Here is a 17,178-nt window from a genome sequence, read left to right on the forward strand (position 1 = left end):
ATGTAGGATGAAGCTAGAGGAGGAAACAAGACTGAATAAACAAGTATTCCTCATTAGCATAAATTCTAGTTTCTGAGCAAAAGCTGTAGAATAGCTTTGAAAAAAATTAAGTGCAATATACTGCAGCACTAGTGGAAACTGCCACGTAATTTCTTCAAATATTGTAAGATTGCCAAGTAAAGCAAACTCAAATGGCCTTGGGATCATTGTAATCTCTACTGTGTTCTTCCTTCTTTCTCTAAGAACTCCTTTGGCAATCATCTCTTGCATTGAGCAACATTGTATTGTAACTTAAAAGCACAACTTTAATTTCAGTAACCTCAACATTCTCCATTATGGTGACAGAATATTTTGCTCACAGATCTGTGTTTCTAGCAGTGCAAACTATTCCACGCTCAGCTGCCCAGAGTGTGTTTTTGTAGGTATGGTAGTAGCTGTGACTCTCAAATACCCACAGGAGCTATTAGGCACCTCATATATATATATACATATATATGGAGAGAGAGACACACACGTAAGATGTATATAATAGCAATATGCCAGTTATCTCTATTAAAATATCCTAAACAGAAAGGGGTTTAAGAAAAAACCAATGGGTTCAGCAAGTATCTAGTAGACGTTGATGTGCAAAAGACTCTTCTTGAATCAGAATCAGCACCTACAAGTTCTGCTAGGAGCAGCTGGTATTGTTTTGCTTCTCATTTGTTTTTTGGAGGCTGAAACTTTCACTGATGGTCTAGAATTTCTGGGAAAATGAGATTAGATTGTCCTCCCAAATGCTACAGGAACGAGTACTCTGTAATTTCAAATCAGGCCTGATCGATCATACCCAACATGCCATCTAGAACAGCTCCTTGACTGCAGCAGAAAGTTGATCTAACATGCCAAACTTAAATTATTAAAACTCCATAGAACCTTGCACTAAAAAAAAAGGCATCAGAGCATCCAAAATACCACTGGAGATTGATAATTTATCTGATCCCATTTGTATATAGAGGTTTCATTTCAAGTGCTTCTGGAACTGAAAATTATTCACTAACAGCTGGATCACTATGGTCCAGGCTGCAACAGTACAACTAATTCTTCTATTTCCATAGACTGAGCAATTGACTTTAAAGTGTTTTATTCTACTATATTCAGGTTACTTAGTGCTATGAACAGGAATCCCGAGTTACAAATCCATTTTCCTGTGTTGCCTGTCACCAGTGTATTTGAGCACCTCCTGATGATGGCTTTGTCAGCTATGAAACACTGTTTTCCCACATTTTTACAAACTCTCTGCTTTGAGGAACAGAGCAGTATAAATTATTTTCTTCATGTTACACAGCTTGTCTGGAACACAGCAAAAATATTTTATCTTTAATTTTCTAAGTCTCAACATAGAACATGAATCAAAGGACACCCTTTCTTCAGGAGTGAGATGAAGCAGAGTATGTTCCAGAAGTTCCAAACACATTTTTTAGCTCAAAAGAATTAGGACTTTATATATCCTGAAATCACAGAGCAAGTCCATATGGTATCAAAAGTTACGTATGAGCTGGGTATTTCTTATACAGGCTAGATTAAATTCAATGAATGGTACAAACATAAGGAGAAATAAGTAGCAGTCACTTCTTTAAAAACTGTCACTATTAGAAAACAGCCACCCATATCTGTAAGCTGAGAGAGAGCAGAAGAGCTGCTGCATTTCAGCTTAGAGAGAATTGCTATCTATGCTTTAATTTTGTACTCTAGTAACAGAGAGAGAGAATTCCAGGCCTCATATGCTGTGAGTGGTACATTGGTAATGAAATTCAGGAACACAATGGTCTGCAAATTCCTTATAAATAACAGCTGGGTTTCAAAGTCTTCAGGCAATGAAACATCAGCTGTCAGTTATCACACTGCACTGCTTGTGGTGCTGCTGCTTGTATGAGGGGGCTTCAGTTTGCTCTTGGCAAATAAAAGAAGTGGGATCTGCTTAAGGGAATCAAGTTCATAAGAATGTTTCACCATTCTGCATCTTCATCCAGTCTCAGAAACATTAATTTTCCTTCCAGTAAAAGACCCAAACTGTATAGCTTATTTAAATTACATGCCCTGATGTGTATGAGGGGTCTTGACTGTCACGCTCTAAAGATGGTACTTTTGTGATGCCCCTCTGTACCTGATGCAAGTTTTACATCTACAAAAGCATTACAGTATGGATGCCATTATATTTTAAATACTTTGCAAACATCATAGATGCAGTTTATGATGCATAAACTTAATTATATGCTTTTTAGTTTTCATTCCCTTCATGCTGATTCCATTCTACTGTATGAAAACAGTTCCACTGGCCCAGATGCTTTGACTGTACTGTGAATGTGCACTTTCTGCAATTCCATATTCCAGGAACCCCTGTCTGTTATCTGGAGTCCTTTGTTTATCTGCACATATGCTGCCTAGAACTTCCAGGTAGCTTTATATCAAAAAATGTTCCAAATATTATTTCTTACTATTATCTCCTTTATACATTGCATTTTACATGCTGGGTGTGTAGCATCCTTCCTCTTCCAGACTATTTACTAAGTATCTGGAAAAATAAGCATATTGAAGCAAAACAAGACAACTAATTGGAATTAATACATGTACAAACTGTGCTCTGAGGACATGTGTCAAGAATCTTCAGTTGTCAGGAAATTATTTTTATAAATAAAAATGCATTGACATGAAAGAACTGAATGACATCCCCTACTAGCCACACTGAACAGTTGTCCCAAGGACAGAACCACAGAAAAGAGGGCTTTCTTCTCATTTGCCTTGCAGTTAACATGCTCTTTGCTTCCTCTCAAACAGAGCCAGTGTAATGACAAGTTACAAAACTGTTCTTACGCCATCTCACCCTCAAAATTAAAAGAAACAAAAAGCAATTATTTCAGAAAAAAAATACATTTTTAATATATTTAGTTTCAAAAGACATGGTCAAGCAGAACTTGAACACTCCTCAGTGTTAGTACTACACTTTGCCTTCTCTTCTTCACTTACTTGAAGTGAGCCACTGAATTGGTATAAAACTCCCACAGTCCCCCACTAGAACTCTGTAAAAGTAGACTGTATAAGTTTTAGTCACAAAAAGTTTTGTCGTTGTTGTTGTTCTGCAGGGAGGTTCTGTTTTCCATTTTTCCCTTTTGACATCTCCAAATATTTCTGGAGGAAAGACTCAAGTATACAAACAGACTTACAACAAACTGTTGAGTTTAACTGAGGCAGAAGTCTGAAGGAGACTACATCTGGCAGGTCTACCAAGTGTTTGGGAAAGATAACCTTCAGGCTGAACGCTGCATTTTGGTTCTTTCGAGCAAGTACCTCTTCTTAATCATCCAAATTCCTTATGAATACTTTTGCATTCAGCATGCAACATGATGGCTTCTCAAATTTTATTGTGTAGCAGCCATTGCTCGATACTGATATTTTTAAAATCTTGGCATCACATTAATAATTACTGGATTTCAAAAGAACACCATGATATGAAGCAATTTGAAATCTTTAGCTGGAGCAACTTTTAAAGTCTCAGGATATCACAAAAGACAATATAGGAAAGCACCAGAAGCACAACCATTGCAATTATTTTTTGGACCACAGGTATTTTCATCAGACAGGGAGAATTTGAGATCTTTCTGTTCCATTTCTTGAGCTGTAAAATACACCTCTCTTCTCTCTCTCAGAACACACATGGTAATATTCTGCAAATAGAGGAGGAAAAAAAGCTAAGACAGACCACACCACTCAATAATTATTTTTTTGAGGCGAGGATTTTTCCTTTAAAATAACTGCAGAAACCCCCACAGCTTTCTGACTTCTTAGTGATGCTCGGCTTTTTAAGCAATCACATGCTTCAAAGTTTTGCTTTTACAGGTTATTCTCTTTTCCACCAATTTGTCTTCTATCTCAACACGTACTCAACATTCTCCTTGGAAATTGTCTGATGTGATAAACCAGGGTCATCTCTTCAGATCTAATTTTTAAACTTTTATCCTATACTTCAATTTTTCTGGTCTTAATATAAAAATTAGTTTTGCAGACTTACAAATCCACCTCTCTCTAATGCCAAGAGCCAGTGCCAGTAAGCCCTTCCTGCAATTTTATCAGGAGAAAGAAGTTCAAAGAGCAGAAACTTTACAAGAAGTACTGGTGTTATCAAAACGTTAGGAACTTTGCCATTAGCGTCTGGGAGCTCTATATGGCCCTTATCTGATTTCCCATAGAAAGCCTTTCGGTGTCAAAGATCCCTCCTCTTAAACGTGCTGCTGTGTCACCGCGCTCCAAGCGTTTGAGCTGAAAGAGAAACCGCAGCTCAAAACCACCAGGCAAGGCTGTAAAGCCAGCAGGGAAAGTCCCACTCCCGCACAGATCACCCGGTCCTTAGCGCGGCTCGCTTCCTGCAAGCGCTAGCAGCCGCCCCGGCCCGCCCCGCGCGGCGCACAGGGCGAGCCCGGCAACAGGACCGGCAGCTTCGCGTTGCTTGGCCGCTGCCCGCCTCGCTGCGTTGCTCCGCCACCCACGCTGCGCCATGCAGGTGGGCTAGGGACGAAGGGAGGGAGAGCGCGTGGGCGGCAGGGTCCGCGAGCCCTGGGCGCCCGCCGCTGCCACCTGACGGGTCTTCGCCTTACAGACTTTTCTGAAGTGGCTGCTGGGGATCCTGGGCGTCGCCGTCATCGTCACGATCATCGCCGTACCCCTGGCTCTGCTCACCGGCAGTAAGTCCCCGGTGGGGCCCAAGGGGACGTAGGGCGGCGGGGCGGACACCCTGCAGCCGCCGGGGCTGTGTCTTTGCCGGGCTCGGGGGGGCGGGTGCTCCGTGGCCGCGACGCCCGCTGCAGCGGTGATGGAAGTTTTTGCTGAAAGTTAGTGCTTTAGGGAAGAGGGTTCCCTTGGGTGAGAGTGGGAGTTGAGAAAAGACCAGCTACAAGCATTATCGTTTTCAAAGTTTTCCTTTCCCATTGCAGCCGAAGGCTGTAGAAGCAGTAGTACAATGTCAGTTAATCAGTTTTCTAGAGTGTATGGAGGAGGTAAGATTATATCCCCTCTGATTTTCTTTGTTTGCACAACTTTTGTTAACATTATTGAGTGAGATGATACGTGCTGCACAGCTGCAGGGGAATGCGTTTTTGGACTCTGATCTGTTTGTACTTTCCAGGCTGTCCCTGTAACTGGATGGTAATGTGCAATACGGTTATATCTTCATCTAGCAAGGCATTGCTTCCAGATAGGAGGGCAGCAGGCTAATTTGGTTTTGGTGCTCTTTGGTTTAACAGCTGAGCAGGTAGAATTCAGTACTGTGGACTCTGAGGAAACTGTTTTCTAGAGTGGGCCTTTGGTTGTCTTCCGTTTGTGATGTGTATCTCAAGAAACGTGAAGATGTGTGTGTTGGCAATGTGTTCTTAAATCAAGATGGCAGTTGGTTATGTGCACAGAAAGTTCTGTTGGGGAGATTTTCAAAGTCCAGATATCAGAATCACAGCATCAGTGGATGCTGACTCTTATTTCTGGGCAGCTTTTTGCCACTTATCTCAAAAAAAAACAAACCAAAAACCCCAGATTTTTGACGTGACAGAAAATACTCTTAGTTTAAGAAGTTGGTAAGAGCAAGAGAAAGGGTCTCGTTAGCTTACTAGCTGCATGTGTGCAGGCATAACACCTAGTGAAAGAATTCAGTATGCAGGCCTGAACTCCACAGAAGAATTTGTGCTTGTCTGCCTTAATGCCAATGCTCTGTCTTACTGAAAATCAAATGGGTTTTCTTCTTTCATAAACTGTAACACAGAAATCCTTTTGCTGTGGAAGTGGCTGCAATTCAGAATCCATCATTGAGTTCTATAGTAAATAGAAACACTTCTGTTGGATGACATACAGAATATCACTATGCTGTCAGCCTCGGCTTGTGTTATTTTGGTTGTAAAAGAGTAGGGCAGCATATCAATCTCTGTACTGTTGTCTCAAATTAATGTGTGGAAAATTACCTACCATACCCAGGTAGTTCAGTAGGTCCCCTTGGATAAAATAAGGATTGAGATGGAGAGGTCCCAGTTAAAAAACTTCAATTCCTGTCTCTTCCCAAATCAGGCCAGCAGTGACATCAGTGTAACAGCCATTATAGTTCAGGAACTGCAGGGTGCTTTTGAGTTTTTTACTAAAGTGTAATAGCCAAATGTTTACTGTTAGCAGAGGGTGTACAGGTGGTGCACATACAATTACTCCTTTAGAGATTAGAGCACTTAGTTGCTGACAGTATGCTATGACTTGTATGAATGACCTCAGGGCATGCAAGTCAGCTGAGGATGTCTCTTGGAGGTATACAGGTGCTGGCCTGAGTACAAAATGAAAAGTAGCAAAATTGAGGGGTGGTGAGGTGGAGAAGTAACTCGCATTACTGTGACTGAGAAATCAAAGTCTGCCCTGATAAAAGTCACTGTAATTGTAATCAAGTCTTTATTTCATCCCAGTAGTTCAAGTATTGTGCAGGGAGTGAGCATGATGATTATTGATATACAGAGATAACTTAGTTTGGATTTCTTGCCTTTGGCCTGTGCTTCTCAATGTTGTTTCATTTCATAAGCTTAGAAGTCATGCATCATAGAATTAGTTTGATAAATGGGCTTCAGTGCTGTGAAAAGTTGTGAAATTTTGCCACTTCAGAGTTCTGGCTTGTTGACTGGAGTGTAGGCCTGACAAGTGAAACCTCTACTCCTTCTCTTACAGCCATTGGGCACAGGCAAATATTGCAGATTTAAGTTCCCCAAAGGGTTCCCTAATTTTGGGTGCAGCCCTTCACTATATACCTTGAGGGTCTTCAGACAGAAGTGTATACAAATCCTATGGTTCTATTTATACCCACTGCCTATTGTGTATACCTACTCTTTATTTTGCTACCTTATATTTAATAACTATATGGAGATACTTGCTACAAACAGTTTAGTCTCAAAACAGCCTTATGGCTTGTATTTGAACTCTGTTGATGACAGCAGTGTAATGCTTTGAGGGGCTATTCAAGCCCCTACAGTAGTAAATGGTTGCTCCTAAAGTGTATCTCCTGTAAAACTGCAGTCTGTGTACTCATGGTTCGCTTACCCATTTACTTATGCTTCGTCCATTCTTTTCTTTTATAGTTTTTCATACAAAGGACAGACTGAAAAATGCAGTATTTCATATTGTTCTAGTGGGGAGAGAGGGAGCAGGGTGATCCTATATAACTGTCTGATCATAAACCCAGTTCCTTCACTGGGAAGTATTAATTCTCCAGTGGTGAGATATTCATTAAATAAGGTGGTTTATCACTATCATGGTTAAACAATACTGTGTGGGGGCTTCTGTGGTCTTTTGATAAAAATATGCTGAGAAGAGGCAGGAAAAACACAGTAAAAGCTGGGGAATTTTACGACCTTAGTGTGCCTGAGGGTACTTTGTTAGTCAGATGCCTAACTGATGTGTTGGGTATTACTAGTGGCTGGTAGAATGCCACCATAAAAAGAGATAAGGGTTAGTGGCAGCAGAAGTCCAATAAATTTGTGTTGTCATCCTGGATTTGAAGTTGAAGAATGTTGTGACTGCTGAGACAGCTTTATGTTTCAAGGACTCAAGAGAGGTGAGGTTGCAGATCTTCCTCACAGCCACGTTAATGTATAACTGAAAATCTCTGAGTAGCTCTCATCATTGTTCTGTTTAGGATAGTCCTATCTACAGTCTTCCTCTGTTTATCTTCCCTGCATTCTGCCCTGAACTAAGCAAATTTGTGACTGAGTAGTGTGGAGGAGTATCTATTGCCAATGTCAACACCCTGCTTGCAACTAAACAGTAGGTGTGAGAGATGAGAGGCTTCTGTCTGATATACAACCATTGTATTGGAAGACCCGTGCTGCAAGATGAATGAATCTGGCAGCTGAGATTTGTCACAGTTTTCTTGGGAATAAGGGGACCTGCATTATTCTGGTTTCTCAAATGCATTAGCTTTATGTGTGTTAGGGAGAAAGCTAGAAAATCTGTAAGGGAATTTAAATCTGTGGATCAGAAATTGACCTTTGAAGTAGAATCTCTTTGAATCTTGATTTTAAAAAACAAGGTTTAGATAACGTTTAGAAGGTTGGCTATAATTTATTTTAATTTTTTTTTTGGAGAACCATTATATAAATGGTGACCAGTAGTTAAGTCCATTAATTTTGCGTCGAAGGACTTGAATCGGAATCATGGCTGAAATTCTCTCCAAGGTTGTGTGGGAGATTACAGCAGCTTAACTGCCTTGTTGTGAGCTGTCTGGCCAGAGTCTTTTGGCTTGAGTCTTGCTGTTCTAACTATTCTCTTTTCCTCAGGTATTCATGTATCTTACTCTGCATTACAGGATCCTTGTAGTCTTCAGGTTATGTGTGGATGTATTACTTTGCTAGCTAGTGAAGAGATAGAGAATGGAAATGTTTTCCTGCTGTATGTCTTTGATTTCTGTAACTGTCATTTAACTCCATTATCTACCTTAACTCAAGTGTTGGGTAATGTAATAAAAAGACTTTACCAGCAATGGTTTGCCATTTGTAGGATACTTCTGCTATTTTTATTTCCTTGCTTTGTATGAGATGGGGCAAATTTGAGAGGGACACCAAAGCTATTGATTAAAAAAGTTATTATCTCCCTCTGAGGAAATCTCTTCAGCCTCAGAGGGTGAGCTGCCCTGGGAGGTGTCACAGTACTCAGTTGTTGGTTGTGGTTGCTACTGATGTCCAATATCAGCCACAGGGTATCAGATAGAGTTATGGGTTAAGTGAATCTTTGGGCTAACACAGCAGAGTAATTTTTACTTTCTTCTTTGCTGATAATCCATTTCCATGCTCTAAGTGTCACAGATCTTGAGCAGTGACTGGAGACTTGAGTGTAGAGGGGGAAGAGTTGTGAGTGCTTTTTTTATACACATTGGAAAAGAAACAGGGAAGGAGATTTGGAAAAAATAAACTGAAATTAATTACTTTTCTGACTAACAGTAGAATCAGTCAGGTTTCCCTTCTTGCATCTCTCTTGCTTCTCCTAAATTACATTCTTAGATTGCAGATCATTCTCATTCTTGTTCTGCTGTCACTTAAGAAGGGCAATACTCATTCACCTATTCTGATTTTACAATTTTTTTAAAACCATGCATTTCTTTCTCATTATTGCTGAGGGTCATGGTTGTACCTGTCCTTCCCTTGTGGTTCTTCTGATCTCTCTTGGCAGTGGTGAACATGCAGTAAAGCTTCTATTATTACTGGCTTTATAGTTTTCCATCTCTTTTTTAAGTTGATTACATAATTTCTTGCTCTTTTTTATTGCATATAGAAATTAGTAAAATGTGCCTTGACACTGGGGAAGAGGGACTATAGAAAAATACAGAAGAATAAACAATACAGTGCTCTTCTCAGTGATGTCCAATGATAGGACGAAGGGCAGTGGGTGCAGGCTGGAGCATAGGCAGTTCCACGTGAACATCAGGAAAAACTTTTTCACTCTGGGGGTGACAAAACTCTGTAACAGGCTGCCCAGAAAGGTTGTGGAGTCTCCTTCTTAACCTGCCTGTGTGACCTACTGTAAAGAATCCTGCTCTGGCAGTGGGGTTGGACTAGATGATCTTTAAAAAAATTGGTCAACAGCTTTTGATTTTCGGCATGGTGATGTGTCATACAATAAACCTTGCATCACATGGCACATAGAAGACAACCCAAACAAGATCAGGCCCAGTCAGAATGGGTTTATGAAAGACAGGTAGTGCCTGACTCATCTGATCTTCTATCATAAGCTGACCTGCTTAGTGCATGAGTTAAGGGCCATGGACATTGTCTACCTGGACTTTAGTAAAGCTTTTGACACTGTCTCCCACAGCATTCTCCTTCAGAAATTCATGGCACAAGGCTTGGATAAGTGCACTCTGCACTAGATTAAAAACTGGATGTCCAGACCCAAATGGTGAATGAAGCTAAATCTGGCTGGCACCCAGTCACTAGTGGTGCTCCCAAGGGTTCAGAACAGGGGCCTGTTCTCTTTGGTATTTTTATCAATGATCTGAATGAGAGGATTGAGTGCACCTTTAATAAGTTTGCAGATGACACCAAGCTGGGTAGCTGAGTTGATCTGCCAGAGGGTAGGGAAGCTTTACAGTGGGATCTGGACAGGTTAGACCAATGGGCCAAGGCTAATTGTATGAAGTTCAACAAGGCTAAGTGCCAGGTTCTGCTCCTGGGTCACAACAGCCCCATGGTAAGATACAGACTTGGGGGTGTGTGGGTGGAAAGCTGCAACTTGGAGACAGACCTGGGGGTATTGATTAATAGTTGACTGAATATGTCAGCAATGTGCCCACATGGCCAAAAAGGTGTACTTAGCACTGACTAGGCCACATCTTGAATATTGCGGTCAGTTCTCAGCTCCTTACCAGAGGAAGGATATCCAGGTGCTGGAGTATATCTAGAGAAGGGCAACAAGGCTCATGAAAGGCCTGGAACACGGCACCTATGTCTGAGGGAGCTGAGGGCATCTGGAGAAGAGGAGGCTGAAGGGTGACTTTATCACTCTACAACTACCTGAAGGGAGGTTGGAGCTAGGAGGGGGCCAGCCTCTTCTCCTTGATGACAAGCAACAGGACTAGGGGAAATGGTTTCAATCTGTGTCAGGGGAGGTTTGGGCTGGATATTAGGAAATACTTTTTTCCCCTGAAAGGGTTATCAAATATTGGAATAGTCTGCCCAGGGCAGTGGCGGAGTCACTGTTCCTGGGGGTGTTCAAGCAGTATGTGGCCCTGGTGTTTACAGGCATGGTTTAGTGTAGATCCTTCAAGTGTTGGGTTAAAGGTTGGACATGATGGTTTTTGAGGTCTCTTCCAACCAGATATATTCTGTGATAGTTAACTTCTTGTTTACACCTTACACCTACAGAAACAGACTCAATTTTTGTTGTGAGAGTGACACAGAAAAAAATAACCCCAAAGTTGAAGCAAAATTGTTTTTCAACTTCTTATGTGTACCAGTTACATAAAAGGTTAAAGAGCCTTCTTCCTAGAAGGACTGACTTACAGAGTCTTATGTAAGTTTTCGCTGTTGTAACAGAGGTATTATGATATAAATATTTTCAGTATATCATTATGACAGTGGAAACATATATGTACTGCTGAGGGTGAGAATAGGGTAGCAATGAACAGCTAGTCATTTGGAATTTAGAAAAATAAGTTTGTATCTCGAATAGTCAAAAAAGAAAAATGACAAGAAAATTAAGCCTTCTCAGCCATTTTGCTAAAACATGAACATACATTTACCTCTATCCAGTTTTCAAAGACAGTAAAATGGTCTTGAATGTCAACAGCTATTTTATTTTGTCAAAATATACCTGTTTGACCATTCTTTGCAAATGGAATCAGAACAAGAACAACCAAAATGCAGAATTCAGTGTATGTTGAATCTGTGGTCAGTGCCATAATGTAGATAAGTAAAAATACCCTGGTAGTGGCCTATCTCACAAATTAAGAAAATACTTCAACTAGAACTTTTATGACTGTACTCGTGCAGCCTGGTGTTATGTTTTCATATTCAGTTACTATGTGGAAGGTGTTGACAGGAAATGAAATTTAGTTTTATACACAGCCAACAAATCTTAATAGCGGCCTGATTTTTAGTAATGAGACCTCAGCAAAATATGTGTGTCACCAGGGGGAAAAGCATTCATCAGTTTGGAAAAGTCCCTAAACCTGTTTTTCAGCCACCTGTTTTAAATTGCTCCTCCTTTTCCAAGAGAGAATTTTATTGCTTCCTGAAGCCCCTCTGATGGAAAATAACACTCAGTTAGGAAGGAGAAAAGTGATATTCCCAACTAGACAACTGTGCATGAATATCAAATGCACACTTGTTCATCATTCATCAAATTAAATATTCATTTACTGTGGAATAATTAACAAGAAATTAATACTTTCAAAGAAACTTCATGAGCAAGAAATCTAGAGTAGTAGATTTTTTGAACAGTCAAATTCTGGATGAAATTGAGGAAGCATTTTTTTTAACCTTAGACTAAAATTGTTGGCTATTGCTCTTGACTTACTGCAGCAATTGGCCATACAGTCTGTGCTGTATATATATAATGTGCTTATTGCTTGGAAATAAGAGTGCCACTGTAATAGCTGGTATCTTTCTCTTGTGTTTTAGATGTCACATGTTTAATCTGCAGAAAGATAACCTGTGAGGTGCCTTTCTGTGTGTGTATGTGTCCCAAGGACTTCACAATCAGCATAATGAAGGAAAAGTGCATGTAAAAGACTGGGACTCTCAGAATTCATAAAGGCAGGTTATTATTTTGGTTGATGAGTCATCACATCTGCACTGAAATGTCTTTATCGATTGTTTTTATCTTAGATCTTTACATTTGTACTGATAGTGACAGGTTGGACTCGATGATCCTTGAGGTCTCTTCCAACCTTAGTGATACTGTGATACTGTGAAAAAAGGAATGATATAGCCAGTGAAAATAAAAAATGTTTCCCTTCTGGACTGTGTAGATTTGTATGAGGGTAGTTTCCAGGTTGACATGAAAATAAAACGGGAAAAAAAAAAAAAAAAAGGAAAAGGCAAGTGAGGAAGCTGGAAGGGGAGTACACACCTGAGCTTAGAAATTATCATTACATTTCAGACTTTCTAAAGAGTAGGTTGTGCACTGCAGCCAGAAGTATTTTTCTTAGAAGTTGACTGCAGTGTGCTAGAGCTGGTGACCAAACTCATTACCTTAATTGGGTTCAAAGTTTCCCTTAGTCTTTTCATAGTAACCTAGTTACATGCCTTTAATTTTGCACTCAAAACAGTAATGCTGCAGTAAACATTAAATACCTTGGTGAAAAACTTATCAAGAGAGGGTTAAATGTTTAACCAGTTATTTCATTATGAGCTTATCAGTAAGCATTTGTGATTTTTTTTTTTTTATTTTTTTTTTTAAATTAGACCTTCCCTGAAAGTTTTATTGCTCATCAGGTTTATTTATTTGAGACATTTCTGACATTTTGGTTTAATGATAAGCAGATGATTCACAGTTGAAGGATTCATGATCAGGAACAGCCCTATTACAGAATACGTGATAGAATGCAGCAGCTACTTTAGTTTCAGGGTGTCTTTCAAGGTCTGTGCATCCAATCACATGGATGCCACATTTCATTCCTCTGGAAGATGTTGCCAGTCCACCACTTTCAAACATCAGTATATGTCTGTGCTTTCCATGGTCCACCCCACAATCGATACTTGATGCAAATACTAGCTATCAGGGCTCTGCATTGAAGTTCCCAGAATAAGCATAGGAGGAAAAAGCACTAAGATAAACCTCTTCAAATCTCTGAGATAAGGGGGCCAGAGGTCTTCTGTTTACTTTTATCACTATTGAGAAGGTATTTTCATTTACTCAAAAGACAGCACTTCTGTATCTTAAAGAAAAATAACAGTAGAGAAAAAGCCTCTGTAATTTTTGCATGAGTTTGCTGAGTGATCTCACACATAGTTCTTTATTTTATATTTGCTGGTTTTGTTTTGCAGTAAAGCTTTAGTGCCTTCTCACTGCTAGAGCTGGTTAGCTAAAACACATCACTAACCAGCAACAAAATCTCACTTACGGTAGTGGTCAGGTTAAGAGGCTGGAGCAGAACAATTAGCAACAACATCCACGGCTCTCTTCTCTTTCTTTCAGAAAGTACATCTGAGCCTGATTCACGAAGTACATACACTCTGCAGAATTACTTGAACAATGACTATAACTACAGAACATACAATTTGCAATGGATTTCAGGTAATTAATTTCTACATAGGTCATGAACATCAAGAAAATGTTCTACCTTGATTACACACAGATCTTAATGCTGAGATAAATATCTTTTTTTCTCAGGATACAGTTACTACTTTTTTAAATCATGCCGTTATAGGAAAAGTCATACCTCAAAGAGTTGAGATTTCTTTTATGCCTTTGTCTTTTGTTTGCATGTCTGGCAAGCTGTATTCTACTGCTAGAAGAGCATACGTACTTCTATGCTGTTTTGTAAAAGCATGTTTATCCTCTGAAGTGTGTCAGCTTCCTGTGCATCAGGCTATCGGGGAACAGGAGGATATAGGACACTTTTCCTGTTGAGTATGCGTAGTGCCCCAAGGGAAAGACATGCCGGAAGGCGGAGGCTGTGAGCCCCAAGACTGCATTTTGTGAATGTTCTTGTGCTGTAAGCATCCTGTCATTACAGAAGTGGGAAACACAACATCGATCAGATTTGTAAATTTAATTTCCTACTTAAAAACGTGAGGCAGGGGGGGAAGTAACTGTTGCCTTTACTTATTGTGTATTAGTAACTCTCTTCTTCTAGGAAATCAGTATCTTCACAAAACAGCTGATGGAGACATCCTACGTGTCAACGCTGACAATGGAACCTACTCAGTAGTCTTGGCAAAGGCAATATTAGTATGTTGACTTCTATACATGCGAACTTTGGGAGAGGTATTGAATTTAATATTTTGTTCAGTGTGTTTCTCTGGAATCAGTTCTTAGTATGTTCCCTTTCTGCACTTTGTTCACAGGATCAGTACAAGGCAACCACAGCTATATTGTCTCCTGACCAAAAGTTTGCACTTCTGCAGTACAAGTATACAAAGGTACAAATGCAGTTGTTTTGTTGCATGTTTTTTTTTCTCTGAGGGTGAAACTGGGAAATAAGGGTCTCTGAACAGCTGAAAGACAAAGATAATATGACACAGATGCAGGAAGATGGATGAATGAGATGGATGTCTGCAGGGGAACAGTGGAGTTGAGCAGGCAGGAGGAGAAGAGACACTGATAAAGTCTGTGAGCTTGGCAGAAGAAATAGGACCACCTGGGAAAAGCTGGATAAAAAGTGAATGGAAAAATATCACAAAGAGAGTGGGGAAGGATTGTTCCTCTGGGAAGACAAGCTAGAAGAATAGATAGGCATGACTGTCCAAGGAGTTTTGGGGGTAAGGAGAAGTGATGAGTAGGTACACTTCTATACATACACTTGTACGTACATAGTATGTATGCCTGTGATTGTTATGTTGTGGTGTTAAGACACAGGAATATAAACTAAATAAAAGAAAAGCAGCATGAGTTTACAAGAGAAGACTGTCCTCTTGTACTTGGAGTGGACTTGGGTGTCCTAGTTCCCTACTGTCATCAAACACATGGAAAACTTCCAGCATAATGCCTCACCCTGGCTTCATGCTAAACCATCCAGCAGAGGTCAACCTACATTTATGCCAGGCGGCATGAAAACCTGGCTCTTTGTGCCAGTTGAGGAGTTAGAGAAACGTAACAAAGTCAGTAATTTGCCCTACCGTGTGTGCATGAAGAAGCCAGTAGCTTTAGGTTTGGTTGTTGGTGTTTGTTTTTTTTCTTTTCCTAGAGAGCTGTGTTTTGTTTGTAAAAAGCTGGGTGTTGACTTGTGCGGTGTACCAATACTTGAGCGTAGTGTCACTGAGCTCTGTCATGTGTCTCGCACTGTGCCAGCCATGCATGCAGCCATCAGTTTTTTTTTTTAGTTCTAGTTTCCTTGCTAGGTGCTACTAAGCTACTTACCCTTTAGCTCTTTAAGTTGTTCAGAATTACTTGACTTTCCATTGCATCATTCATTTTTCCAGCCATCCTGGACATCCCTCTACATAGAGTTTATTGCTCTATAGTATTCTGTTTGTTGCAGTCATGAGTGAATTTTATTTCAATGCTGAAGCAAGATCTTTTAACCTTTATATAATAGTGTGGTAGAAAGTTATGTTATTATTAATCTTTATTGCGAGAAAACAGTCAGAAAATGATTCATAAGGATGTAGACACTTCTTATGTAATAGCCATCTGGTTGTGTAGCACTGAGTTGTTGTTTTATATCTTCATGCACACCATCATAGAAGGTAGCATTATTGTAACACGTCAGCACCGTGGGCTGAATCAAACCTCTTTGGCCTCACATAGTGGGCACATTCAAATGTGACTGCATTATCAGCAGCAGCTTTCTCTCTGTAAGAGCCCACAGTGTGATGCAAACTTCAAGAGGGAGGTTTCTGAGAGAAAGGGTTTATTTCTGTGGTAATATAAATGGGAATAGGTCACCCTGAAAGTAAAGGAACTGATACAGAAATATTGCAGGGATTTCTGAGGACTACTAAACAGTAAGATGCCAAGTTAAATGATACAGCATGGAAAATGAGACAGAAAACAGCAAGTGTGCCAGTAAGGCAGAAGGAGGAGGATTAACTGTGCATAGCTATGATAGCCTGCCATGTAGCTACAAGACTTCCAGAGATTCTGCAGCGTCTCTGGACTCTAAATCTTTGTACCTAGTCAGTGGCCTTTGTTGTAGTATTTAAGTGATGACCCCAGAGTGGTGGAAGTTCTTTAGTCTTTTCTTCAGCCATGCAGAGATTTGTTACCCGTGCGTGTTCATTGTGTTGTTTCTGTCCTAAGCAAAAGTTTGAGGAGGGTTTCAGAGGTAATTCAAGCTAAGAGACATGAATCCCGGTGAAATTTATTTTCTTCATGCCAAAATAATTCTTTTACAGTTGTGGAGACATTCCTATACAGCTTCATATTTCATCTATGATTTCAATAGCAGGTCAGTAATTTGTGTGACTACAAGGTGTAGTTTTAACATTTTGCAGTTAAATAATATTTCACTGATTTCTCTTAGCTGCATTTTGTTTGTGTTTTTTTTTCCAGCTCTATCTTAGATACCAAACTACTACATAACGATACACAATATATATCCTGGTCACCTGTTGGTCACAAACTGGTTAGTAAATACAAGTGAAACTTAAACAGTCGATTTTGAACATAGGACATGGGAGCTCACATGGTCTGTACGCTTGAGGTTTGGGGACTTTCCCACTTCTAGATAAAGTAGCTCAAATAGTTTTCAAATTGACTAGTGCTGCTGGAAAGACTCCAAAATCTCTCTCCTTGTTTTGTTTTGTTCTTCAGTGAAAATGCATTCCTGAAAGCAGTAGTGGTCCCAGTAGTTACAAAATGCACAAATACTCCGGAACTTCATAGTTTTTACAGTTGCAGACAGTAGCTCATCCCTTTCAAAGGCAACAGGATTAGAATTGTTAACTTGCTCATCACTGTGATTTTTATCTCCTAATTACACTGTAACCAGTGAAAGTTTTATTTAATGGATGGCGATCAGAGATCAAAATC

At 40.0% G+C, this 17,178-nt stretch overlaps 1 protein-coding gene across 1 annotated transcript in view; it reads left to right on the top strand.

Moving 5' to 3' along the window:
- Positions 1 to 4,618: 4,618 nt before the first annotated feature.
- The window catches only part of DPP4 (dipeptidyl peptidase 4), a gene marked incomplete at its 5' end in the record, with an annotated part of 41,790 nt that continues 29,230 nt past the window's right edge, over positions 4,619 to 17,178 (top strand). Inside the window, 6 exons of the mRNA XM_054173170.1 lie at positions 4,619 to 4,718; positions 13,681 to 13,779; positions 14,342 to 14,436; positions 14,553 to 14,627; positions 16,542 to 16,594; positions 16,699 to 16,771. Coding sequence (XP_054029145.1) covers positions 4,619 to 4,718; positions 13,681 to 13,779; positions 14,342 to 14,436; positions 14,553 to 14,627; positions 16,542 to 16,594; positions 16,699 to 16,771 — 495 coding nt within the window. The remainder of the gene's footprint in view (positions 4,719 to 13,680; positions 13,780 to 14,341; positions 14,437 to 14,552; positions 14,628 to 16,541; positions 16,595 to 16,698; positions 16,772 to 17,178) is intronic.

This window comes from Dryobates pubescens, chromosome 2, assembly GCF_014839835.1.
Source record: "Dryobates pubescens isolate bDryPub1 chromosome 2, bDryPub1.pri, whole genome shotgun sequence".
Classification (NCBI taxonomy): Eukaryota; Metazoa; Chordata; class Aves; order Piciformes; family Picidae; genus Dryobates; species Dryobates pubescens.